The 24,581-nt window shown below is 35.0% G+C and overlaps 1 protein-coding gene and 1 long non-coding RNA gene across 2 annotated transcripts in view; both read right to left on the minus strand.

The window, feature by feature from the left end:
- LOC126885216 (transmembrane protein 181) overlaps positions 1-24,581 on the minus strand; it is a 97,453-nt gene that overhangs the window by 7,875 nt on the left and 64,997 nt on the right. Inside the window, exons 9-12 of the mRNA XM_050651670.1 lie at positions 20,986-21,113; positions 14,972-15,121; positions 14,622-14,724; positions 267-491 (exon numbers count right to left, since the gene is read on the minus strand). Of these exons, the coding sequence (XP_050507627.1) occupies positions 267-491; positions 14,622-14,724; positions 14,972-15,121; positions 20,986-21,113 (606 nt within the window). The remainder of the gene's footprint in view (positions 1-266; positions 492-14,621; positions 14,725-14,971; positions 15,122-20,985; positions 21,114-24,581) is intronic.
- On the minus strand, positions 17,255-17,730 carry LOC126885217 (uncharacterized). The gene is made up of 2 exons (XR_007698333.1): positions 17,425-17,730; positions 17,255-17,321 (listed from the first exon to the last, which is right to left on the minus strand). It is a non-coding gene; the product is annotated as an uncharacterized LOC126885217 (long non-coding RNA).

Here is a 24,581-nt window from a genome sequence, read left to right on the forward strand (position 1 = left end):
TACCTGGTTTAAAGCATATTTAAAGATCTTACCATAAGTTTACGTGTCCATGCTCATTATAAAACATCAAACAGTTCACGATATATTAAACAAATATTTTGTAATATTAAAGGGCTATAACCTTTTTTTGTGAATATTTTTTGTATTAAGATAATTAATGTTAAATCCGGCTAATTTTTACTCCAGAATATATTAATCAATTTCTAACTTAACTTTTTGTTACACCCTGTATACACTGTAATGTTATGGCTGTTTATAAAACTTACCGTGTATGTTTCTGTTTCCTGGAGAATACACATATGCCATGGCATATAGGTAGAAATTTAATAACCCATAAAATGACATAAATTGGGAAGAATTACTATAGTGCGTTGACAGTTGGGCAACAAAGTTGTCTTCCAAAACGCCCACACCAAATCTCAGTACTGTTATGACGCAGCTTATTACCAGTACCACCAACATTAATAAGGTTAAAAATTTCAATCGAAGGCCTAAAAATAGGTTGTGTGTTAATATTAAGTCCAAAAAGCAATTACATTGATATATACACATTGATATAAACATTGTAAAATAGTTGCAAAAGTACTGTGATTTTAAGTTTGAAACCACTTAAAATGACTCAGACACATCAATATGTAGGAAGTTAATCCTTTTTTATGCCGATTTTAATCGGCATTTTTACACGAATTTTAAAGTACAATGTTTTACGACTCTTAGACCTTAGAACCTGACTTATCCCGTTTTTTCAAAAACTCACGGGGCTTTGTTTATAAACATTAAGAAATTTAAAAATTACCATTTGAAATATTAAAAGTTTAAGTTTTGACAAAAAGAAATCATAAGAGTCCTTTAAAAATGAGCCAGCCGTTCATGATACGCCAAAGCTGGTTTACAAACGAAGGGATTTGCACCCTCTCGATTTTACTATTTCAAAGCTGAATTCATAAATTCAATGTGATTATTACCTGACTTCCCATCCTGGAGAAAAAATATCCATATACGAAACGGTAGAATTATGCTGCGAAGCTTTTCAAAAAGTAGAAAAGGGCACTAAAGGATTTGAAAAAAGTGTCATATTTCCATATAACAGAGATACAGTCGGAAAAATGAAAGAATACCCATGAACGAACATATAAAACACGCTGTATTTTCCTGTCACCGTGTCACAAAGAAAATTGTCCAGTGCAAGTACATGTAACAATAATTATTACATGTACTGGCGCTGGCCAATTTTTTGTGTGATACGGTGACAGGAAAATACAGCGTGTTTTATATGTTCGTTCATGGGTATTCTTTCATTTTTCCGACTGTATATTTGACGAAACTGACTTTCTGCTTGCAACATTATTTGATACTGTTTTCCAAACTTGCATCTTGGAAGATTTGTCCACGTCAGCATTGTACAAATCTGAAATAATTCGCTCTCCTAGACCTGCCACTCCAATTCAGCAATTGTCTGCAACTTCAACCGGTAGATCTGATAATTATTCTCCTCAACCTGGTACCAGTAAGCAGGCTGATGCAGATATTAATGCTAGTTCTTTCACAGACCTACTTTAACTTCTGTGTCCAAAACCCAGCGAATATAAGAAAAAGCACAAAGCCAATACTAAAAAGGAGATATCGAAGATTTTGACAAGCACCCCAAATAAAGATGATCTTGAGAAACAAAAGGAAATTAGGAAAATTAGAGGCAAGATAACAAAACCAAAACCACGCAAAGAATTTCAGAACCACGTTCGAAGTTTGAAGCTTGTGTCAAAGAAAAAACAGCCAGTAAAAGATTGCAGTGACAGTAGTGAAGATTCAGATGTATTTGCAATGAAGCCTATAGTGGGAACAAGAAGGAAGAGGGCTGGATAGAGTGTCAGAAATGCAATAAATGGGGGCACATGATGCATGTGCTGGTGTAGAAGAAGACGAAGATATGTTTCTATGCGAATTTTGCAAATACTAACTAAAGGTCGCGTTTGCTCGGCATACAGGACCGGACGCCATTTTCACTTTAAGTTGTAGTTTTTTTAAAACTTGTTACTTTATTTTTCATTTTTTGTTAAGCATTATAATAAAGAGTCTTATTGAAATCTATGGTTAGGGTGGTGTTGTCATTACTTATTAAGTTTGGCAGCTACAAGTAAAAAAGTGTTAGGTGGTCCTTTTTGTCCCGATCTCCCCTACATGTTGATAATTACTAATAAAAAATACTATTAAAACTGACACAAATTACTAAAATAGGTACATATTATATTCTAATATAATTATATAATTAATACTAAATTAAAAAAAGAATGTGTGTGTACTTTGTACGCACGTAAGAAGTTATACTTCTATTATACATATGTACATATATGTACTTATATGTACAATTTCAACGAAATAAATATACTTGACAGTTATAATACAAAAAATTAACAATAATTACCAAAAATTAACCAAAATATAACAATGCCAAAAATAAAAAAAAGAATATGAATCGTCCGGGATTTGAACCCGCGATCTCGCGATCTCTGGATCTCTGCTCCAATGCCCTACCAACCAGGCTATCAAGGCGCCTGTTATTGACGTTTCGCATATACACCACACATCACGGTGGTGACATGTGAAATATGAAAATAGATATTTTATTATTTTACGCCCAAGGAAGACAAATCCAGATACAAAAATTATAATAAATAATACATTTACTAAAAAAACACTAATATATTATTTTAATGGCTTATTTGCGCTGATACATAATTTGAAAGATTAGCAACGAACAACATACTATTGAACGTAAAGAAATAAATTATTAATCACCTAGGTAGATCTTGGCCATAGAAATAAGTTGCTTTAAACTGCAGTTAAATATATCGCAGTAAATACTTAAGGCATTATAATAGCTGCACATGATGTATAGAGGAGAATTCAACATGTAAGGTTAGTTCTAGCTTGTGTATTTCTGAATGTAATCGAATTTCTTACTAGATAAGACGGATAAGATTATAATAAATATACAATAAAATGTTTTAATAATACTCATCTTACTCCTGAGGAAGACAAATCCAAAGACACAAAAATTATAATAAATATATTTACTAAAAACACTAATATATTCTTTTCACACCTTTTCTTGCACTGATATATTTAAGTAGATAACCTATGTATGTTCTGGCACATCCCCTAAATCGCAACCCTTAAATATTAATAAATGCCAAACGGCTTAACGTAGGATGACGTGTGACGTATCGTTGGAAAGGGGATGAAAAAGGGGGTTGAACGCAGTATGTGGCGTGCGCATCGGAATATGCCAAAAGGGCATTACGTCATATCTTCGTTTCTATTGGTCCGATTTTGACGTAAGAGGGCTCGTCGGAACGGGGAGGGGGTAACGAATAAGTTGAGACAAAAAAAAAGATGGCGCCAGTGCCAAAAGGGCATTACGTCATATCTTCTTTTCTATTGGTCCGATTTTGACGTAAGAGGGCTCGTCGGAACGGGGAGGGGGTAACGAATAAGTTGAGACAAAAAACAAAGATGGCGGCAGTGCCAAAACGGCATTACAGCATATCTTTGTTGCTATTGGTCCGATTTTGACGTATGGGGTGTCAAATAAAAGCGGTCGTGACACAGAAGCCAACTGTCAATTCTTCTTCTTCTTTTCGTTTGTCAATTCTTCTACTTTTCCGTATAGTGCCTAACAGAACGTGACATTCGACATCTTTGTTGTCATTGGTCCGATTTTGACGTATGGGGTGTCAAATGAAAGCGGTAACGACACAGAAGCCAACTGTCAATTCTTCTTCTGTCAACGTTCAATATTAACTGTCAATTCTTCTTTTCCGTATAGTGCCTAACAGAACGTGACATTTGACGTATGACGTGACATTTATGTGTGACGTGGCAAAGCGCTGACATTCGACGCAGAACGTGACATTTGACGTAGATATGTGACATTCGACATCTTTGTTGTCATTGGTCCGATTTTGACGTATGGGGTGTCAAATGAAAGCGGTAACGACACAGAAGCCAACTGTCAATTCTTCTTCTGTCAACGTTCAATATTGACTGTCAATTCTTCTTCTTTTCCGTATAGTGCCTAACAGAACGTGACATTTGACGTATGACGTGACATTTATATGACATTGTTCAGTTTTCCGTCCGACATTTGACGCAGAACGTGACATTTGACGTAGGACGTGAATGACGTGAAATTAGACGCAGAACGTGACATTTGACGTAGATATGTGACATTCGACGTAGGACGTGAATGACGTGAAATTCGACGCAGAACGTGAATGACGTGACGTGAATGACGTGACATGTGACGTAGGACGTAAATGACGTGACGTGAATGACGTGACATTCGACTTGCTATCCTCTGCTGCGCTCTGCTACCGTCTGCTAATCTCTATTACCTTCTGCTCCGCTCTGCTACACTCTGCTGACCCCTTATACCGCTCTGTGATCGTCTGTGCCTTCTGTTAGCTTGTCTCTGATGACGTCTGTACGTCTCTGGTACCCTCTGCTAGCCTCTGTTATCCTCTGTGACCCTCTGCTAGCCTCTGTTATCCTCTGTGACCCTCTGCTACCCTCTGTTACCCTCTGCTACCCTCTGCTGCGCTCTGCTACCCTCTGCTGACCTCTGATAACCTCTGTTACACTCTCTAAAGTCAAAAAATAAAAGACAACATATTTTATTAATATTATTTATTAACAATTATCCAAATCATTTACAACTTTATTGCTATAATACCATACATATTCATTCAAAGCTTGACTTAACAAAGTATCTGGAAAAATTCCACAAAACGCAGTTAAAGCGTGAAGTCGACTATATAAACTGTTACTCTTATGACAATTTTGCTGAATAAAGTATACAACATTTCTATAATACGAAAAAAACTGTAAATTGTCCAATAACGACACTCGTTGAGACACTAAATCAATGTTTGCTCTCAGGATCTGGCTTACATCATCTTCACATAAATAATATTCGATTCCATGTTTCTCGATAGTCAGGAACTTTACATTTTCCATTACCAATTGTCTTAGTTTGCAGAAATCACCACACTCAAATTCGATTGGATCGTACTCATCGGAACAGGTGGGCAAAGGTGGTATGAAAAATTCTTCCATAATTTGTATAAACATCTCAATTAGGGTAGTCCACTCGAATGTGTTTAACTGATTCTTGTAAATTTACCATGTTGGTACAGAATAATGGATGGAGAAAACTGTCGAGCTAGAGATTTTTATGTGAAAACATCCTATTGGATAGGTAGTTTCCAATAAATAATATGGTTCATCTTTGGCAGCTTCTTCATATTTTTCCAGTACTCGATCTAATTCAGCGTCGTAGATAATTGTCTCTTCACTTTCGTATCCGCTATCTTGAGAAGCCATAGTACTGCTGTTGCAACTGAATACACAAGTCGGTTGGAGAAACTCAAACTGAATGTGAGGGATGGTTGCTGAGAGAATTTATACTTTTTCAATCCCCCACTCTTTGCGTGTAATTGTCAGCATTTTCTAAAAAATGTATGTCTACGCGGCGTATCGAAATATAGATCCTTAAACTACATCTGAACTAGTAATCCAACTGTTGTGTTTGCTATCCAATCCTAACCATTTAACATACATTTTATTGCCTTTTCGTCTAAGTACTTTTTCAACCAAGTAAATGTCGGGATTTTTTGTTTTCTGTAATTCTTCTTCGTAAAACCCGCCGCTAATCAGTGTACCTTGCATGTCTTCGAGCAAATACGTTATAGGATTCGTTATCTTAACTTGTACAATTCTAAATAATTCTGTAGTCCAATTGGGAGTGTAGGCCTTTTCAAAGAAATGTTTTGCCTTTGATATACGTACAATGTCGCCAACTTTAAATCTTCGTGGACCAGCAATCTTTAAATGACTATAACTTTTGTTTAAAATGGCTTTTTCGTTGGATTTGTTGACATGAGATGGCTTGTATCCTGTTTTACTGTGCTTTGTATTGTTGTATTCCTCAGTGACTGTAGGTAGTGCATCTAGAGGGATTTCGAATAAACATAGACATTTTTGAATTTGGCGCCATTCGGATTAAATAAAAGTGATAGCATGACATTCGTTTTTCCGCACCCACTTGGACCGCAAATAATGGCTCTAAATGAGTTTGGTAGCAATTTACCATGTTTACTGACTGTCACTTTCTGGACAATGTCCAGATTATCAATTGGCAACGTCTGCTCTTGTTGAACGATCTTCATCGTGTGGCAAGTGTAGTACATAAGTACGGCAATATATTATAGATGTCATCACTTGCATGGCATCAGTCCAATGTTGGTCGTCGAAGGAGGAGGTCTCGTGAACTCTTTAATTAATAAACTGCCATTTGAGCTACATATTCCTGGCGGTTATCAGTACTGTGGACGTAAGTAACTTTGCGACAATTTTGTTGTGTTTTATAAGTAAAAAAATACGTTCTTTATAGCTGGAACAAAACTACAAAAACGTCTTGCACGTGGAGATCCAGGCATTAATCCATTAGACGCAGCTTGTAAACAACACGATATCGCTTACCCGCAACATTCATCTCTCGAAGAACGTCACAAGGCCGATAAGGAATTGGAAAATAGAGCCTGGGAGCGATTCAAGTCGAAAGACGCTAGCTTTGGTGAAAAAACTGCTGCCTTACTTGTAACCGGTGGAATGAAGACGAAAAGAAAATTGGGAATGGGATGTCAGTTACGTCGTGGAAGAAAGGGGCGTTACTCTTTCAATCGCGATGTTGTCTCAAAAATTGCAAAGTCCATGAAGAGAGGAGCATCGTTACACAATACTGCTTTGACTGCTGTACGAATTGCAAAATCCATAATCAAAAGACTTGGCGGCCGAAAAGAAATTGACGTTCCTCGCGTATTACCACTAAAATCTGGAGGTTTCCTACCACTCATACCTCTCTTTGCTGGTCTTTCGGCATTGGGGGCTTTAGCGGGTGGTGCTGCGGGGGTGGCAAAAACTGTGGTCGACGCAAAAAATGCCCAAAAGAAATTGGAAGAGGATATACGTCATAATAAGGCAATGGAACATATCGGTTCAGGCCTGTACCTACGTAAGAAACCCAGAGGCGGATTCGGCTTGTATTTGAAAAAAAACTTCCAATAAAGCTGCCCAATCGTCCGCTGTATGACTTGGACATTGCACATTACGCGAAAATACTTAACATACCACATTTTCGAGGAGTTTTCATGAATGACGCTCTGCCTAGAGACGGTCCTCGACAACGAGAATGTGCAATAGTTAACTTGGATGTGTCCGCGCATAACGGAACACATTGGGTAGCATATAGAAAGATAAACAACGACGTGGAATATTTCGATTCATTTGGTAATTTGAAGCCGACCAAAGAACTTGTGAAATATCTGGGTGCACGTGCCAGAATTTTCTACAATAATCACCAGTATCAAACTTACAATCAAATCGTTTGTGGGCATTTATGCTTAAAGTTTTTATATAATGGACAGTAGTAGATTGCTTATGTCCCATATGTTTCGCGAAAAATGTTTTACAGAATATAGTGAAGAAGAACTAAAACACATACCGCTAGAGTATATTATACGGACTGTTAGACCTTCAGAATTGTTAAGTGTATGGCATAAATTTCCTGGGGAATATCGAGGAGAATTTAACTTGCAGATACTACTTCCGTGCTTCGTACATTACAACAGACCAGATTGGAGGACTCACTGGGGTGGGCCACCCGATTCTCAAGCATCTTGTCATTTATGTAAACTTGCTTTAGAACAAATAAAAAATATGTGAAAAAAATGGTGTTTATTCACCTATATATATAAATCTATTAATCTATCGACTTGAATCAGTCATCATGTCGCAGTTGTTGAGAGTAGTTAGTACCACTTATACATTTTCATTTCAACCACCCACACCAATCGTGTTGGATCCGAAAAAAGATTACGAAATAGCTCTTCGTGCCTTCCATTCCTACAACAGTATACCAAACATTGAAAATAACAAGTTTTATTACTGCAATGACAAAAACAAATGGCAAAACTTTGCTTTTCCCGATGGATGTTATGAAATTGCCGATATTGAAGAATACATACAAAAGAAACTGGGTGCTGACAATGAGCTTAAACCAGAATCGATATTTAGTCTAAAACCTAACCACAACACGTTGCAGTGTCAAATATTTAGCAAATATAGGATTTCGTTTAAGCAACCTGATAGCCTTGGTACAGTATTGGGATTTTCTCCGGCAATACTCAATCCTGGACGGATACATTCTTCGAATCTACCTGTTAGGATTATTAAAGTATCTAGCATACGCTTTGAATGTAACATTAGTACTGGAGCCTTCGACGGTAACAGACCTGCTCATACGATCTACGAATTTGTCATACGATCAAATCCTGGGTACGCAATTGACGAAACTCCTCACAATTTGTTGTATTTACCCGTTGTGTCGCAGCGTGAACTTACCAATATCACTGTCTTGGCTCTCGATCAAGAAGGACGACCTGTAAACTTTAGAGGAGAAGAGAGCACATTGGTGCTGGAACTTAGATCAAGAGGGAAATGGGACTAGTAATAAGGTCATCTACTGCTCAAAGGACACCATTAGTTGTGCAGCCGTCCAAGCGACAACATCATATTAAAAGAACACCATTAGTTGTGTCGAAGCGGAAACCTCTTACGTTCGCAAAAAAATTGTTTTTACAATCACTTGGTTTTAAACTAAAAAATTACAACAATGTATGAAAAACAAGAATGTTCAGACAACATCGTAATGCCTCCAATATTTGATATTTATCGTAAGCCAATGTTTGATGAGTCGATTCGAAAGGCCGAATACCGAACATATGCACCATTCATCAAATCATTCAACTGCAATGATATTGTAGAATTTAGCATTAATCAAGTTGACTCGTTTTTTGCAATGAGCGAAACCTTGTTGTGCATTAAAGGATCACTCGTCGATAAAGAAGGATCTGGCGTAGTCAAACTAGCCAACAATGTGGGTGCTTTTCTTTTCGATTCGTGTACGTAGAGCGAAAGCGCACGGGAGATGGAAACAGTGCGGGATCCTGGTATCGTAAGTGCTGTACGTGCCATGACGTGTTACAATCAAGAAGATTCCCATTATATGGTTATGGCGGGTTGGAATTACCCTAATGATCCCATTCTACACGATGCAGATAATTCATTCAACATACAGATACCTCTTAAGCATATTTTTAACATTTTCAACGATTATCCAATGATTACGTGTGGTCGTCAAACAATAAGACTAGTTCGAGCTCGAAACGACAACGATTGTTTAATTATTACTGATGAAACTACAAAAGCAAAGATTAACATCACCAACATTGAACTCAGAGTGAAGCACATATTTCCAAATGACGAAATTAAATTAGAACTAATGAAGTCCATTCAACAAGATCAACCTATAGTTATTCCATTTAGAAAGTGGGAATTGCACGAATTGCCTACCATTACCAAAGGTGCTAGGCGTGAAGTTTGGGCCGTTAAAACTAGCACATCAGTTGAAAGACCACGTTATGTCATTGTTTTCTTTCAAACAGGCAAACGTAACACGATTACAGCTGATCCTACCTTATTTGACAATGTTAGCATCCAAAGTATTAGATTATCCTTAAATGGAGAATATTGGCCAAACGAGAGAATGCAGTTGGATTTCAGCAAAACTGACTACAACGAGGCCTATTTCAACTATACCGAATTTTATCCCAGCTACGTACATTCCCAACAAAAGCGATCTCTACTCGATTTCTCAGCTTTCAAGAATCGTGCATTGTTCGTCATCGACTGTTCAAAACAAGAAGAAAGCATGAAAGCATCCACTGTTGACGTAAAACTCGATATTGAAGCACATAATGGTTTTCCCGAAAATACCAAGGCCTACTGCATTATAATTCACGAATGCGTAATGGAGTACTACCCACTTACCGAAATTGTAAAAAGTCTAAATTAGACGCATAAAGTGTCAGTAGTACAAGAGCAGTCATCATGAGAGTAGCATTCGTAGATATTCAGGGATTCGCTGTGGACGGGTGGTTTGTTCTCAAAGAACTTACCATCGAAATAGGTTTTAAACGAAGTCATTACATCTTTTTACCTCCGAAACCATTCAATGCGCTAAGTAATGATGATAAGAAGACAGCATCATACGTTGAGAAAAAACTGCTTGGCATTCGATATTCTGATGGAGCAGTAGAATTGTCCAAAATAAGTGAAATACTAGAAACCAAGTTGTTGTATGCAGCCGATTACATATACGTTCGAGGAGAACAAAAAGCAGAATTTTTAAGCAAGAAATGTCACATTTTTGGAGTTTTTCCCCTTATTATTGATGTTTGCAAGTTTGATGGCACGCCTCTTGCTACTGGAAACGTTGGTCCTGCTACAAACCCCTGTCACGCCGTTGGACTATTTTCGTGTACAGAAAGAAATGTGGATCGTCTACGTCACTGGTTTTCTTATACAATATTACCATTGTAATTTTTCTATGTATAAATAAATATTTTTAGATAGAGATTTTTGCTTTTTTATTTAAACACCTTATTTACTGATCAAGTCTTATATTACATGAAGATTCAAATTTTCTCTTTACAATTTCAAACATAATTTTTAAAATTAAGATAAATATAGATGCTAATATTACACAAGACATTGCAAAGACATTGTCTATTTCACTTTTCACATACTCGCTGGTGTTGTTGCTGGCACCCATGGTGTAGGCTGAATACGTCTCAATGGATATGTAGCTTGTGGTAGTTTTCTAAAAGCGTAAAGACCTTGCTGCTGCTGCTGTAAATTCAACTCTTCAGGCTTCCACGTTTTGTCCTCAATATGCAAACTATCGAAATGTCTTTTAATTTGTTTTATATCCTCATATGATTTAATATCTTTATTTAACTGATTAAGCTTAGTTTGAAATTCCATAACCCTATGTATGTACTCGGTGGGATTCATATCAATACTGAACATGTTCAGTGTCACAATGTCTCATAAATGCCACGTTCTGCGTCAAATGTCGGACGGAAAACTGAACAATGTCACATATCTACGTCAAATGTCACGTTCTGCGTCGAATGTCAGCGCTATGCCACGTCACACATAAATGTCACGTCATACGTCAAATGTCACGTTCTGTTAGGCACTATACGGAAAAGAAGAAGAATTGACAAACGAAAAGAAGAAGAAGAATTGACAGTTGGCTTCTGTGTCGTTACCGCTTTCATTTGACACCCCATACGTCAAAATCGGACCAATGACAACAAAGATGTCGAATGTCACGTTCTGTTAGGCACTATACGGAAAAAAAGAAGAATTGACAAACGAAAAGAAGAAGAAGAATTGACAGTTGGCTTCTGTGTCACCACCGCTTTTATTTGACACCCCATACGTCAAAATCGGACCAATAGCAACAAAGATATGCTGTAATGCCGTTTTGGCACTGCCGCCATCTTTGTTTTTTGTCTCAACTTATTCGTTACTCCCTCCCCGTTCTGACGAGCCCTCTTACGTCAAAATCGGACCAATAGCAACGAAGATATGCTGTAATGCCGTTTTGGCAATGCCGCCATCTTTGTTTTTTGTGTGTTCTTTACCCCCTCCCCGTTCCAACGAGCCCTCTTACGTCAAAATCGGACCAATAGAAACGAAGATATGACGTAATGCCCTTTTGGCATATTCCGATGCGCACGCCACGTACTGCATTCAACCCCCTTTTTCATCCCCTTTCCAACGATACGTCACACGTCATCCTACGTTAAGCCGTTTGGCATTTATTAATATTTAAGGGTTGCGATTTAGGGGATGTGCCAGAATATACATAGGTTATCTACTTATTTATACAGAACTAGAAAGATTTAGCAACTAAACGCCAGCCTGTCTGTGTGCGCATGCGCGCAGTATTATGAAATTTTATATAAAGTATAACTTCAAAAATTTCTACCTATACTATTAAATTGCTATTGCAAACGGGTCATTCGAATCAAAAAACCTCATAAAAATTGCTAATAAAACAATAATTATAATCAGTAAAGACAGGGATACTGGTTCTCGACGAGAGATCCATCAAGATATATTATGTTTATACATGCATGTATGTCATTGACATAACAACGTTGTAGATGTAGATACAAGCTTTCTGGGATAAATTAATTCAATTTTTCAAGAACTATTAAGTAAAATTTATCAATATTATTTACTGCTAATAATTGTGATCTTGTCCCATTTCGCAAGCGAATTGAAAGTTTGTTTTAATAGTCCAGTAAATGACGTTTTGGAGTGTAATTTTCAGGGGCAACTCCGAATTGCATGAAAATTTGGATTTAGGTTCTACTTACCCTCCACTTCGAAGTTGAATTTGTGCCGTTGGTTGCTTTTACTCGGGGGGTGACAGTCACCCCTTCAGGGAAGTGAAAAAACGCGTGTTTAAAATAAGCCCGGAAATGGATAAACTGACTGAATATAATCAACTTTCGTTCTATATAATAGAATATTTTATGTCAATACTTTTCGAGTTATTTGCGATTGAAAATGTTTATTTTTGGACAAAAAACTAGGTTTTCAGTAACAAAAAATAAATATTTTATCAAAAAAAAAATGTTCTTAGTAAAAGTGCAGCCTATGAAAAAGCGAAAAAAATGGTGTATCAGTAAAGTCTATAAACCGAGTAAAAGCAAAGTTATAGGTCATGAAAAATATGTTCTTATTCGTCTCATTCCAATAATCGAATATTTCAAAGTGAAATCAGCAAAAAATAAGCAATTTCCGGGAAAAACTTATTAACATTTTTAAAATTGTTTAAAACAAGCTTTATTTTTTATTTTTACAGAAATTTCTAGCATCAAAATAAACGAGTTACGCTGAACAAAAAGTTGGCTCCTTTTTTTTTTGGTAAAAAAAATCGTGAAAATATCCCTTAAGTTAGCACCCTAAATAAAATTAATCGTTACCGCTTTACCATTTACTTTAAATGTAAGTATGTGTATTGGTTACATGATCTGTAAGTTTGACCTGTTTGAAGTGCTTATTTTTGAAAAAATTTGGTTTTAAAATAAATTTTTTTTTAATTTTGGAAAAATTTCTTTTTTCAAAATAACTTAAAAAGTATTAGGGATACGAAAAATCTCAAAGAATAAAACAATGTAGGTTTTGCTGTTATAAATAGGCCAGTTTCATTTTGTTTTTCTGTAAGACAAAAATTGGTTAAGATGTGGTTGTTCAAATTTTGCATGTACTCGTGATTAGTGACTCGTTCTAGTCCTTTTAACTATAACCCTTTCAAAAATAAGCACTTTAAACCGGTGAAACTGACAGATCTTAAAAAAAATAGATAATAGAAAGTAAATTGTTTGTAAAGCGGTAACGATTAATTTCATTCGGAGATCGGGGAACTAAACACGGGGAGATTTTCATGATATTTTTTAACAAAAAAAGGGGCCGACTTTATTTTGAACGTAATTCGCTTATTTTTAATGCTAGACACTTTTATGAACAATTAAAATAAATATTTTTTAAAACACTTTATAAAAGCCTATACGGTTTTTCCTGAAAAGTGCTTCATTTTTTGGTTATTCCACGATGAAATATTCGATTTGGAATTGGACGAACAAAAACGTATTTTTCATGAGCTGCAAACGAGCTTTTGCTGGATCTATCGACTTAACGAATACACAATTCTTTTCGTTTTTTTTTTCTAAACTACATTTTTGCTAAAAATATTTTTTTTGATAAAATATTTACTTTTTGGGTTATTTGCGAAAAACCGTCTGGAAACGTAGTTTTTTCTCGAAAAATAAATATTTTCAATCGCAAATAACTCGAAAAGTATTGACTTACATAAAAAACATTATAGAACAAAAAGTTGCTGATAATCAGTCAATTTATCCATTTTCGGGCTTATTTTAAATATGCGTTTCTTCACCCGCGAGAAGGGGTAACTGTCACCCCCAAGTAAAAGCAACCAACGTCACAAATTCAACTTTGAAGTGGAGGGTAAGTAGAACCTAAATCCAAATTTTCATTCAATTCGGAGTTGCCCCTGAAAATTACACGGTATCACCGTATTTACCGTTCATTTACTGGGCTATAATGTGCATTTTTAGAAAAGGTATCAATAATTTTCAAAAAAGGGACTTTTGAAGTATAAATGCAATCACTAAGTAACAAATTAACAAAAATAAATTTACAAACTCTCATTTTGAAGCATATGCTTTTTTAGAAAAACTGTGTAACTTTTTCATATAATTTACCAGTGTATAACGTAAAGTTTAGTATTTCAAATCAAATAGTGATCTAACATTGATACACATTGTTTATAAACGAAAAATGGCGTTTAATTTTTTGCATATTTTGTTTATTACGTATTGTTATCAGCAATCATAAAATTTATCAAAAGCCGTTGTTAGATACCTGTATTAACGAGTGCTACAAAAAAGGCTTTTTTGGTAATTTCTCTGGTCTAATATACTTTACACAGTTTTAACTTTTGTAAGATGATTTTCTACTTGTATTGGATTGTATGACTGCAGATTTTACGTAACAACCACCTAACTTACGAAAAGTATAAAATTTACATTAAAAATAGTAAAATACGGAAATTAACTTACCAAAAAATGGCATCGACCTCAATTCTGTATAAGCCCTCAATATCAAAATTGATAAATACAATAAGTATACGACTCCAAAAATGTAGAAAAATGCTTTAACAATCTAAAAAAAGATTAATTTCAATTTAATTTCAATTACAATTGCTGTATATATTGCTGCCGTTAAAATTTGAGTAAAATTTAATATACTAGAAGAAATCAATTAGATAACAAATTTGCAGTGTTTATTATAGCCAACCTTCATTGGTGGAGTATTAGAAGAAAAAGAATATTTTTTTCTCTTAAACGTTTTCTTTATAACGTACTGCTTAACATAGAATGCTTATATATTATATTATCTATATACTTACATAAAAGTTAGATGTGTCTACGACATGGTTGTAGGTTGGGTCTTCCAGTTCATTTATCCTATCCCATGTTGATAATATTATGGCAGGGAACCACAACATAGCCACAATAAAAACTTTTGGCATGTAAAATGTCAAAAAGTGTCTTTCGTTCTAAAACCAAACTTAAGCTATATATAAAAAGGTATTAAATTTTATATGCATATTAGTTAATTATTTTGATTGTATATTTTAATAACAGTAAATTTTTTTGTTCTTTAAGACAGAGTCTACTATGGTTGATTTTTCAATAAATATGAGTTTATTCTCTCTTCTTGATAATTTTTACACTGATTGTAGGTCTTATTATTGGGCTTTATTTTTTCAGAAATATCTATCATTTTTTATAATAATTTACTTTGTCAAAACATCATGGACAGAACACGTCACAAACAAAGAGGTTCTGAGAAAGATAAATAAAGAAATGGAAGTCTTAAATACAATCAAAACCAGAAAACTGGAATATCTCGGACATTTTACACGTATAGAGAGATACAACTTGCTCCAACTCATTATGAATGAGAGAATGGTACGGATGTACATCAAATGAACTTTTCAGAGCGGCCGTCTCCAAAGTCCGAATAGCTATGATTATTGCCGACCTCCGTCGCGGAGGTGGCACTTGAAGAAGAAGACTTTGTCAAAGCCTTTATTGGAATAGATAAAACATACACTATATGTATAATCTTGTTACATTCTCCTCCAATTAATTAAAACTTAAATATACATTATAATTAAATAAAAGTGCGACAATTTTAATAAGCCATAAAATAATAAATTAATTTTGTTTAAAACAAATGCCCATGTATATTAGTACTTTATGTATAAAAATGTATATTTTTCTGTTAAGTGTTTAATATTAACGAGGAATTCACATCCAGAAGTAGGTTAAGTATAGAAAATATCATAATTATTAAAAAAACATGTAACATTATGTAAGATAAAATACCGGGTGTCCATCTATATTTTCCCCCATTTTAACTGCCTATAACTTCTAAACGGCTCAAGATAGAAATATGCGGTTTTCGCTGAAATGTTTTATTTTACTAAAAGTTTTGTATGAATCGATTGAGTTTTTTATATCGATTTCAATTACGAAAATAAAAATGGCGGATTTTTGAAAAAAACTTTGTTGACTTTTTTTTAATGGAACACCCAGTATATTTTTTGTGAATTGAAAGAACGATCATTCACCTATCCAGCGATATAAAGTTTTTTAAAATCGGTTGTCAAATCACTGAGTAATTAATTTTTAAAATGAGAGGTGCAGCGTGGATATCACATACCTAAATAACATGTAACTAAGCAAAATGATATTATTATGTTGTGATTTTCACATTGCATCTCTCATTTTAAAAATTAATTTCTCAGTCATTTGACAACCAATTTTAAAAAAAATTATATCGCTGGATAGGTAAATGACCAATTTTTGAAGCTGCAATGGCCATTTACCTAAAAAATTGAAAAAACGGTCATTTACCTATCTCGCGATATAAAAATTTTCAAAATCGGTTGTCAAATGACTGAGCAATTAATTTTTAAAATGAGAGATGCAATGTGGAAATCACATAACATAATATAAATTTGCTTAGTTAGAGAGTTGCACCTCTCATTTTAAAAATTAATTACTCAGTCATTTGACAACCGATTTTGAAAAACTTTATATCGCTGGATATATGAATGACCTTTCTTTCAATTTACAAAAAAATATACTGGGTGTTCCATTAAAAAAAAGTCAACAAAGTTTTTTTCAAAAATCCGCCATTTTTTTTTCGTATTTGAAAGCGATATAAAAAATTTAATCCATTCAGATAAAAATTTTACTAAAATAAAACATTTCAGCGAAAACCGCATATTTCTATCTTGAGCCGTTTAGAAGTTATAGGCAGTTAAAATGGGGGAAAATATAGATGGACACCCGGTATAAAATCTTAGAGTGAGTGTAAAAGTCAGTCAAAGTAATCATAATTATAAAAAATAAATTACGTAATATTTTTGTTTTTTTGCGCTACCCCAGATCACCCAGATTATATTACAAAATACAACGAAAAGAGATTAGGTACTCCCCACAAACATGACTACGCTGACTGTGCACTCCGCAGGTCAATTTTATTATTTATTTTTGATAAAAAAACTGTGTTTTTTAAACATTATAAACCTCTCTTGAAGATAAAGGTCATAGAGTATCTAATGCCGCCAATTTTGGTTCTTACTTGTTATAAAAATTTTACAAATAAAAGGCAGATATCGAGCAGTTATTTATTTTATTAAATCTTACATAAGTATTTTGTCCTCAGAGCATCTTCAGGGACATCTGAAATAAGCCAAAATATTGTAGTGATAGAAAAAAAGTAAAAAATACTTCGGCAATAGCGCGCAGCCGATATGCCATAAAACTCGTAACGTTGTAGACTTACTTTCAAAAATGAAGCTATCCAGCGCATCCTGGAATACACCAGACAAAAAACAAACGGTTTAAAATAATTATTTAAGGGCTACATTATTGACAATGTCAGGAGAAAGAATGGCCCCTGTTTCTTATCTTATGCATCCTCTACACATCGACAGACGCGTCTGCGGATGCATCTGCCGATGTATCATCACGAGCTGACCACACATCTGTACTGTACACATCTGTAAATCGTTCAGTCTGTGTTAATTCTCGAGAGACGCAATAATATCTACTTTGAATTCACTGCGAAAACTAATGCGTGCGTCGTAGAGGTCAGAGTTCAGATGTGTGGAGAGGTATCAGATGTTCGCACCGAAACCCTTTGATATGTGCTGCAAAAACTGACAACAATCGGATATTTCACAGACCCGTCCACCGACGTTTTTTTTTATTACTCCAATTTATTTAACAATCTGTTCCGTTAGGAACAATCAGTTAAAGTTATGACTTTCTTAGGCTATGACATGTAGGTAAGAATTCCAATGAAAACTTTCCTTTCTAAATTATCAACAAATGTATAGATAGTACTACTAGTAAAATAAAGTAAAACTTAAAATAGTTCTAATTTATCTAAAATCTATTTAATAAGTCAGTTGGTTTATAACGCTTAAGTCTGCGAACTTCACCCTCCGTGTTTAATAATTCACTCGCGAAATCATTTGGATGCGCACTAAGTCTTTCTTCATACTTTTCACTGTATTTGCTGATTTCTTCTTTGATGCTGGGAACTTTCAGGTCTCTCTCTATTATTGCGTTGGGGACGTACCATGGAGCGTTTACTATGGTTCTTAATGCCTTATTTGAAAACGTTGTATGATTTCCAAGTTAGAGTTGCTGGCTGAGCCCCATAGCTGTATGCCATAGGTCCATATGGGTTTAAGTATGGCTTTGTATACCACTAATTTATTTTCAATTGACAGTCTTGAATGTCTACCCAGAATCCAGTACATTTGTTGAAGTTTGAGTCCAAGTTGCTTTCTTTTGGTGAAGATGTGTTTTCTCCATGTTAGTCTTTTATCTAGATGTATGCCCAGGTATTTGGTTGTATCTACTTGTAATAATTGTTTGTTGTTTATACTGGTGAACAGCTCTCTCTTCGCATGTTAAATGTCATGTGGGTCGATTTTGTTTCATTAGCTTTTAGTTTCCATTTTTTTAACCATTTTTCTATTTTATTTAAGTGGGCTTGTAAGTTATGCCAAAAAAAAAGTAAAAAATACTTCGGCAATAGCGCGCAGCTGATATGTCATAAAATTCATAACGTTGTAGACTTACTTCCAAAAATAAAGCTATCAGCGCATCCTGGAATACATCAGACAAAAAACAAACGGTTTAAAATAATTATTTAAGGGCTACATTATTGACAATGTCAGGAGATAGAATGGTCCCTGTTTCTTATGCATCCTCTACACATCGACAGATGCCTCTGCGGATGCATCTGCCGATGTATCATCACGAGCTGACCACACATCTGTACTGTACACATCTGTAAATCGTTCAATATGTGTTAATTCTCGATAAACGCAATATCTACTTTGAATTCACTGCGAAAACTACTGCGTCGTAGAGGTCAGAGTTCAGATGTGTGGAGAGGTATCGGATGTTCGCACCGAAACTCTTTGATCTGTGCTGCAAAAACCGACAACAATCGGATATTTCGCAGACGCGTTCGCCGACGTGATATAATATAAACAACAAACGATCAAATTACCCCATCTATACATCTGCCGATGCATCCGCAGATGCCGTCCGCGGACGCGTCTGCCGATGTGTGTAGGAGCCACAAGATATTTATTCTATCATATATTTTAACTCCTGACATTGCCAATAATGTAGCCCCAATTAATTTATTTTACAATGTTTTTCCTTTGTCTAATCATTAGACTCCAATGTAGGTCATTTATATAGATTTTAAGTAAATGACATTCCAGTATGTGCTGAATAGTTGTTTTTGACGAAATGGATCTACAACGTCCTACAAATAGGAAACACCACATTAAGGATGAAGGGGAATTTCGTCAGGCTCGAGAAGAAGCAGAGAAAATGGGGCTCCTAATCAATGAAAATAAAATAAAGAGACAGAAGCAGAGACAGAGTCAGTTAGAACATCACCGTCGATAACTTTACCTTTGAGCAGGTACATGATACATCAGCTTCGAGCTCTTGTCGAGTTAATACAAGAGCGTTTTTTGGCTTATTTTAGATGCCCCTGAAGATGCTCTGATGGCAAAAGTACTTCGGTAAGATTTAATAAATAACTGTGCTCGATACCTTCCTTTTTGTGAAATTCATATATTCGAGCATTCAACAGTATCTTATTGTTATGGTAGGGGAGCAAAGTATGTTAAATGTGCAGTCACTCAAGAGTTATGAGGACCTATTGGGTTGTGAAGAGTAGGTCCTAAAACCAAAAAAAGATAAATACAGTTTTCCATAAAGTGGGGGACTTTCCATTTTTTTAATGTAATTTTCCATTTCCAACAATCGTTTTTTTAGACTATAGCGCCATCTATCCATAATTCGAAAAAATGTCTCGAATAAAAGTTACTTATTTTTACGTAAGGAATCCAAATCTGCAATAAAAAATGGGGGCTCCCATTTAATATTTTAAAGTAACTCTTCACTCCACCTCCGTGGGGGGTCGTGTTTGGTGCCATTCGATAGATTTTTTAAAAATATTGAATAAGTGTATTTTTCAGTTTTTCGATCTGATGTTCATTTCGCGAAATATCGCGGGATTCGTATTTAAAATTTTAAATTTACCCCTCTCCGTAGGAAGCCGTGTTTGGTATCGTTCGATAGATTTTTGAAAAATATTGAGCACGTATTTTTCAGTTTTTCTATCTGTCATTTATTTCGCGAAATATTCATTTTTTTCTTGTGAAACTTTGGGACTCACCCATTTCCTTACGCCTCGCTCAAATCGTCAGATTTTTGAAATATACACTCTTTTGCATGTACTTAACTTACCTTATCCTAATCTGACGATTTCGAGTTTTTCTAAGGATAGATTTTTTTCGGCCTCCCCTTAACGAACTCCCCTGCGTTACGAGCCAATATATGGTAGAGGTACATTTTCAGGGTACAAGGTTTCTCCCCATGTAATAATCTGACGCGCTCGTGTAACTGCAAAAATCCCCGCTTGGGCTCCCCTACCATTAAAAATAAAGTGGAAGTGATTTTCTGCTCCTAAAATCTGTTCTTAGAGGTCGTATAAACTTTTATAGTTGTAAACCTTGAAGCTAGCGATCCTAATCTGAGAGTTACAAACTGCTACGATGTTTAGCGACATTCCAGCTCTAAATGTTTATCAAAAAATTTACTCATGTTTATGAAACCTATTATCATTAAGAATATTAAGTTAAAACTAACATACGATTCTACATTTTCATTAACTATTAACATATATGTAAATTATGGAAGAACTTTGTGCAAACGTAATTTGCACTTTCAACGACCTAAGCACATTATGGCGAGAGTAAACACAATTATACTTAATGCATGCAAAGCTTGTTAATGAGCTCACCTGTCTTAGCCCGTGATAAATGCACAGCCAGAACAAAAGCAACGCACACAGGAATGTAGCTTGAGCAATGGCGTCGATCATGCCGGGAATCCACGAGTCTATCAGGAAAGACATTGGAAATACTGGGTCTAAAAAAGGAATAAGTAATTATAACATAAAAATATATTATACAAATTAGTGAAGTGGTGGCATTGAAAGTGATTAGATCAAAATTTTCACTTAACCCAGATATTACTGAAACTTTTATTGTTAACATTTTGAATTAATTTCGAATTTTCATGGAAATTATAGCATATAACCAAAAACACAATCATATATTTTTTTATGACGATACCTGTCAAGTTTTGACATGTTCTTTTAAAAGGACGGTAGTAATATACGGTACCAGATATCATATATATTTTATTAGTATCAATTTACAAAGAATGAAAGGATTTAAAACAAAATTTTGGATGTAAAGGTATTTTGCACTTTTCACACAAAAACTGGACTTTTTTGTGACAATATCCACATCGCGATTGCTTTTCTTGATAAAGAACCAAGTGGTTAATACCGTCATATCTTGAATTGGCTACCGAATTCGAATTCCGCTTAGAAGGTCCGCGTTTTGTTTCTTTTTTAAAAGTTTCCAAAATATTAGTTGCAATAGATCTTCTAAATTCAAGTTGATCCAGTTTACCGTCTTGAGTTTTGTGAATCTGCCACGCATTTTGAATAGCCATATCAACGCAATGAGCAAAAAGGGGAAAATACCATTTCTTTCCTCTTATGGACACTCGATATAAACTGATGTTCTGGTCACTGCGATCAACGCCGCCCATGAAGTTGTTGTATATTCTAACAATATTTGGTTGAGGAACTTGAATATGTTTTTTCTCTGCTTGTGAAAATCTCTTTACAGAGAAGCAAGGCATTACTGGTACAAAATTGGAAGCAATAGAAACGATATTATTATCATGCCAGCGGCAAACCACTATTCCTGTATTTTTATCAAGACGATACTCGTATTTACCACGTTCAGTTTTTTTCATAATAGATGAACAGGGTAAAGGGCATTTCATGGTGCGATTTTCCCTTACAGTGCCTGTACCAAATATGCCTCTTTGTTTTAGCTCATGCAGTAAATGAATAGAAGTAAAATAATTATCAAAAATAAGATGGAATCGCCTTTGAGGCCATACTTCATTCAATCTGTCTGCATAGGATAGAACTACTGATGCACCCAATCCAAGGACTTTATATTGTTCAGGTATTGTAGTGGAATTACCTTGGTAAGGAGAAAACCAAACTATGTATCCCAGACGAAGGGCTCCTACCCACATTTTGTACCCCCAACGGATTGGTTTTCCCCTGATGAATTGTTTTGTGGGATGGCGACCAAAATACGGAACCATTGCCTCATCTATGCTGTGATGTTGTTCTAAAGGGGAAAATTGTATAAATTTTTTGTTTATTACGTCGAACAGGGGTCGCATCTTGGCAAATCTATCAAATTTATCTAATGACAAGTTATTGCAAACATGCAAAACTTTCATTATGTGGGAAAATCTATCCCTAGATATAGCAGCTACCACCATTGCGTTATGCGAATCGTCACGATTTTCCCAGTACATGTACCTTTTCGGCACAACCACATAACCACTCAATACAAGAACGCCTATAAAACATCGAATCTCATTTTGAGTAATGTCGTTCAAAAGATTTCTTTGTCCTGCGTAGATGTTAGTGTATTCGGTAACCAAATTGATGACTTCATCATCAAAAAACAAATTGAAAATTTCCATCGGCGACTGAGTCATTTTCGGTTCAAATTGAGTTTTCCAGTAAGTACAATCAGGGTGTTGATACAAGTCTCCTTGAATCCAGTGTGCAGATATTCTCTTCTCTAATTGATGGGGCAGCTTTTCCTTGGAAAGAAACAAAGCCAATGGTATATTGTCATCATCCGAATCTTCTTCTGGTAGGCTGGAATTCACAGAATCTTGTGGTAATTCAGTCGCGTTGTCAAAAACAAGTTCTACATCGTTTCTCAACTGACTACCCGGTAAATTATTTATTGTAGTTAGTTCTTTATCGCCGGAGTCGCAATCGGTGACATCATCATTGGCATTTTCTGGGGGAAATATGATCAAACCATCTGGAGGGACTGGGATTTCATCAGAATCAAGCTCTTCTAATAGCTCATGCAATTTGAGAGGCCTCCTGAAACAATACGCACGTTGGTAGTACTAATTACTACCGTCCTTTTAAAAGAACAAAATGAAATCCCAAGCGGCGAACCTTTGAAACAACGTGACAACTATTCGTGCCAAGAATATACGTACATAAGTCCCTATTATACAATAATCCACATGCCAATGCCGTGAAATAACAGTTTTTTAACTCTAGACTTACCTCCAATTATAAGCATCCATTTTGTAGTCCAAAACCTGGCAATTTACACAGATAACCTCACAATTACAGCATGTGCGCGCACTAAAATCGTTCAAACTTGTCGAATGATGGCTCTTGAAAACACTCCATCTAGAGCCATCTATCAGTTGGTAGCTGTACTAACCTAAATTACGCATAATTTACACTGCCTTTTAAAAGGACGGTAGTAATATCTGGGTTAATGTGAATAATTTATATGCATTTTTTCTTTCATTTTCCTATTTATTTTTTTACTCCATATATATCTCTATGGCAAGCAAATTATTAATTTTTTGCTTTAATTGATTGTTGTTGCAATTATTTTATTACATATTTTTCTCTGGCCATATAAGCCAGGAACCAAAGCTTTTCACCTCGCAATTTTTACAGAATGGATCGATTTGCTTGAAAATTTGAGAATAAGTAGTGGATAGTACAAGGATCAAAATCTATATCATTCCAAAAGGCGCTTTTACCATGGGGGTGGTTGCCACCCCATCTCGGGGGTGGACATTTTTATATTATATTTTGACTGCAAAAGTTGATAAAAACATTCATTCTAAGCAAAAAATGTTCTATAAATTTTTTTGATAAAATGAATAGTTTTTGATTTATTCGCTATCGAAAGTGTTAGTTTTGTATAGAAAAAATCAATGTTTTTCGACTGTACTCATTTACGATTCACTCAATTTTTGCCGTAGAATTTTTTTTTTCAAACAAGGTTCTTTAGAATTAAATAACCTACAATTTTATATTAAAACATTTTTTCGTGTCTCTAATGCTAATCTTTCTATTCTGAAGAAAATTGCATTTTTTACCAAACAAAAATTCGTTATTCGCTTTTACCTCCAGTTTTTGAAGTTATACTTCTTTACCGGCGATAGAGGGTGAATTTTTATAATATGGTAAAACCTAGCGACCGGGCGCATGCGCATTATAACTTTGTTCTGATTGGATGTTCAAATGACATGTCAAAAATTATTCAATATGGCGGCTGTGGCACAACTGTAGTTAGATTATTTATGGTTGTTGCGTTTTAAAATTTGTGTGAAAAGAAACAACAAACAAAAGTTAGTTAATAGTTATACTGCCTTTTTAAATAGTTTTCATATACCTATATTTTTGGACTTTTGTACTATTTTATACAAGTAAAACTCATTCTAATTTAGTAAGTAGTTTTTATT

Source organism: Diabrotica virgifera, chromosome 5, assembly GCF_917563875.1.
Source record: "Diabrotica virgifera virgifera chromosome 5, PGI_DIABVI_V3a".
In the NCBI taxonomy this organism is placed as follows: Eukaryota; Metazoa; Arthropoda; class Insecta; order Coleoptera; family Chrysomelidae; genus Diabrotica; species Diabrotica virgifera.